General features: G+C 47.7%; 1 protein-coding gene across 1 annotated transcript; it reads left to right on the top strand.

Annotated features, from left to right (window-relative positions):
• The first annotated feature begins 3,241 nt into the window (after positions 1 to 3,241).
• LOC123348311 (olfactory receptor 14A16-like) lies at positions 3,242 to 4,201 on the top strand. The gene has a single exon (XM_044985828.1). The coding sequence runs from the start codon at positions 3,242 to 3,244 to the stop codon at positions 4,199 to 4,201; it is 960 nt and encodes a 319-aa protein (XP_044841763.1).
• The last annotated feature ends 204 nt before the right edge of the window (positions 4,202 to 4,405 follow it).

Here is a 4,405-nt window from a genome sequence, read left to right as displayed (position 1 = left end):
GGGAGCTGTCCCCCCCCCCCCCCGGCAGGGCCACCTGGAACGCAGGACGAACACGGGCCGGAGGACTCAGGAGGAGCAGGGGCAGCCGCGCAGCCAGCAGTCGGAGAGAAACGCCGCTTTCCCCTTCAAAGCACCGCTTCTCTCTAGCTGCCCCTGCTCCTCCACTGGCCGGAGGACTCAGGGCCACAGTCCGAAAGGGGCTTTAGATCTGCAGGTCAGGGCCCCGGGGCCTCCTTAGTCCAGGGCCCTGCAGCCCCTAAAGCCCCTGCGTTCTGGGTGGCCCTGCCTGTGTGTGGGGGGGGGGCAGCTTCCCCATTCACTCATTCCCTCCCTCCTCCAGCCAGAGGGTGGTGCCCCTCCTGCCGCGCCCCCCAATGGATCCTCTTGCGCACCCCCTGGGGTGCGCACACCCCACGTTGGAGACCACTGATCTATTCAACTACTGCAGGTGGGTCTACTCTATCCTGTTCTAAAGAGGTACAGGTGGAGCTATTCCAAAGTTTTCCAAAGGGATTAAAAAAAATTTCGCAGGAAATTTCAAACAAATCTTTCACCAAGATCTATGAAAACTCATTAAGAGCGCAAAGAGAACTGAATCCTGGATCATCTCTAAATAAATCGTTCATTATGAATTATTCAGCCAGCCTCAGTTATAATCCTCCAGATTTTGGTAAAGTGAGGCACAGAGAGCTGAGCTGATATGGATGCATAGCTGGGTTCAGATCACAGGAGTTCCTGGCATCTCTCTAGATGGCTGGCTCTACTTGTTATTTCAGGCTGGGATTCTCAAGGGAGTCTAAGGGAGTTAGGAGCCCAAGATGTATGTGCCTTAATCCTGTAGGCTCCTTTGCAAACCCCAGCCCTCGTTTTCTGAAATTCAAGACAAGCCCAGGCCATGGAAATTAATAACAGAAAGGTGAAAATGGGATTAAAAACGAGTTTAGGAACCTACAGAAGGAGAGAGGAGCCTATTGGGATTTACAGTAGCATCTAAGCAGGTTAGGTGCCTAACTCCTAGGCGCTGAATGACCATGGGATTTAGCCACCTAGCTCACTTAGGAGAATTGATAATTCCCAGTAGGTGCCTGTCTCCCTCTTTGTAATCCTGGCCCATAGATAACGCAGAAGTTGGGCTGGAATCAGGGAACCCTGGGGGAGATCACAGCCTCTGTGCTATGTGGGGGTCAGACTAGAGGACCAGAATGGCCCTTTTTAGCTTTATCACCTAGGCATCTATGCACTGGCCTCTGGGCCTCTGCTGCTGAGCTGTGCAGGCTCCAGGGAGTGAGTCCCACTAGCCCTTAGGAAATAGACTGGATAAATCACCTTCCCGCAGCATCAGTCCTTTAATGCCACAGCAGCTCAAAGCCAACCTCACACAGGCCATCTGCAGAGACCAACAGGTGTGAGACCAGTTTTGTCAGTTCACTCTCAGATTGAGGGGTGTAGGATTCTCAGATACCTGTGCCGTCAGCTTGTAGATTCTGGTATGCCGATGGATATTGAACAGAGAATCCTGGTGCTGGATGACTGCATGCATCATATGTAGGGGAAAAATCCACAAAGACCAGTACAGTAAGTTTGTTATTTCAATTAAGTATATTGGGGGATCAACATACGGGGGAAATTAAGGTGATAAATACGAATTACAATACAAACTCATTAAGACTTTTCTCAGTTTAATCAATACCTACTGCTGATTGGTATTTTCCCACCCTTCAGGAAAATTTTGACTTTTCATTGAAAACCCAAAATCTTTTTCCACCCATTTTTTGGCAAATGAAATCTTTCTGTTCAAAACTGGATTTTTTTAAATCGCGAAACCCAAACTCTTTGGGTTTTGAGTTTTCGTTTCTTTACAAACCAAACCAAAATGTTTGAGAGAAGCAGACAGATTCTGAGATTCGTTGTTGTTTAGCAGGAAAACCAATCTCCATTTAAAAGAACGCAGCTGAAAATTCCCAACCTGCCGTACACTTTAAATAAATTGGGGAATATTATTATTGCCTGTTTAACCCTTAATTCCAAATCTGTTTATCCTGTTGCAGCTGGGCAAGTTCTCTTTCAACGAGACAGTTGTGCAGAAGTAACGACTGAACAACCAGTAAAGTTGACAGCACACACAGTGTTTTGTACAGATTAGCTCCTTTTAACCCTGGTTTAGAGTAGAACCGAGCAGCCAACACCCTGTCTATCCTGACCCCATTCAAGGGCCTACGGGAGCTCATTGGGAGTGGATCCCAGAACTGCTTGTCTAGATGCTCACTGGTGCTGGCTGAGTATAAATGGAGTAAATTGCACATAACAAGACATGTGGCCATGATTTCAAGGGGATTTAGGCACCTAGTGTGATTTTCAGAAGCACTGAGGAGCCTGGGGTTGGGTGCCTAAATGGTTTTGCAAACCCCACTGGGTTTCTCAATACCTTTAAAACTGCTGCACAGCCCCGTTGCAAAAGACCTCAGTCCTAGCAGACAAGGCAGAGAAAGGGAGGGAGGGGAAACAGAGGCAGAAAGAGGGGAAATGACTGGACCAAGGTCACACAGCAGGTCGCTGACAAAGACAAATGTAGAGGCCAAGTGTCCTGGCAACAACTGCACCGCACAGCGCAGAGTAATCGAAACAACGTGGCGGTAATGGAGGGCTGCTGCTAGCCCCTTGTTACACGCCGGCAGAAGGGCAGCTGGGAGTTGGTGCCAGAATTCAATTTGGAAGCAGGCTGCAGGCCGTCCAGACCCAGAGCTTGGGGTAGAAAAGTTACAGATGAGTTGCCACTTATGATGTTGGGTGAGTCTATGTGATACTGTCCGGCAAAGTGGGAATCAGGCTGTGCTGGCGTTTTAGTAGACCAGTTTTGTTGCCAAGCTGTGAGCTTGGAGAGGGACGTTCTTCGCGAGAGTTGTTGGGTTTGGATTGTGCTTTGTTCCATCCTTCGTACTGCATTTTAACAAGCCACACCCTGGGCCAAATCCTCAGATGGCGTAAAGTGGGGAAGCTCCATTGAGTTTAAAGGAGCTGACCCAATTCACACTAGTGTGCGAACAGGACTGATGGATCATTGGAGGCGAGGAGCATTAACAACTCCTGGTCATTGCAAGTGACGAGTGCTGGGCACCTTTGACATTCATACGAAGAGATATAAGGAGAAGGAGAATCACAGTAATTCCCTCTGTCACTCTTATCCTGACCATTGTCCTTCTTATTCCCCCTACAGCCATCACAGGATGTTCAGAAGAAGGAAATGTACAACCAAACGACAATGACCGAGTTCCTTCTCTTGGGATTCTCTGACATTCGGAAGCTGCAGACTTTGCACTTTGTAGTGTTCCTGGTGATTTACCTGGCAGCCCTGGTGGGAAACCTTCTCATCATCACAGTCATAGCCCTTGATCTCCACCTTCACACCCCCATGTTCTTCTTCCTGATGAATCTGTCCATCCTAGACCTCGGCTCCATCTCTGTCACCATCCCCAAATCCATGGCCAACTCTCTCATGAACACCAGGGTGATTTCTTATCCTGGATGTGTCGCCCAAGTCTTTCTCGTCTTCTTCTTTGCTTCAGCAGATTTTGCCATACTGACCATCATGGCATATGACCGATACGTGGCGATCTGCCAACCACTGCACTATGAAAGAGTGATGAACAGGAGAGCTTGTGTCCAAATGGCAGCCAGTGCCTGGATCTGTGGTCTTCTCTACTCTGCCCTGCACACCGGGAATACGTTTGCAATAATCTTCTGTGGAGGAAACATGGTGGATCAGTTCTTCTGTGAAATCCCCCAGCTACTCAAGCTCGCCTGCTCGGACACATACCTCAGTGAAGTTGGGGTTATTGTCTTTAGTGTGTGCTTAGTCTTCAGCTGCTTTGTTTTCATAATTGTGTCATATGTTCAGATCTTCAAAACAGTGCTAAGAATCCCCTCTGAGCAGGGCCGGCAAAAAGCCTTCTCCACCTGCCTCCCTCACCTCGTTGTGGTCTCCTTGTTCCTTTGTACTGCTACCTTTGCCTACCTGAAACCTTCCTCCAGCTCAACCTCAGGTCTGAATCTCATGGTGGGGGTTCTCTATTCTGTGTTGCCACCAATAATGAATCCGATCATCTACAGCATGAGAAATAAGGAGATCAAAGGGGCACTGAGTAAATGGATAGGTTGGAGGTCACCCACTAAGAATAAAATGTCCATATTTCTCCTTCAGTAGCAATTTCATTCTGAGTTTCCTTATGATTATAATCAGCTGATGATATTATTGCCTCCATGAGAAAATACCATGCAAACTGTTTATGCAGAATTGGGCATTTACATGTGTAAAAGTCCAGACAAACATGACTCAAGATAAAAGTTTAACTATAGGTTTACACCAATCTAAGTAAGAGTGGAATCTATCTATCATATCTGGCTATCC

Source organism: Mauremys mutica, chromosome 13, assembly GCF_020497125.1.
Source record: "Mauremys mutica isolate MM-2020 ecotype Southern chromosome 13, ASM2049712v1, whole genome shotgun sequence".
NCBI lineage: Eukaryota > Metazoa > Chordata > Testudines > Geoemydidae > Mauremys > Mauremys mutica.
Note: the sequence above shows the minus strand (reverse complement) of the source record. Positions and strands in the feature narration are given on the sequence as shown.

Excerpts from the sequence above, each read along its gene's own strand:
- LOC123348311 (XM_044985828.1), top strand. The coding sequence starts at position 3,242 with ATGTACAACCAAACGACAATGACCGAGTTCCTTCTCTTGGGATTCTCT.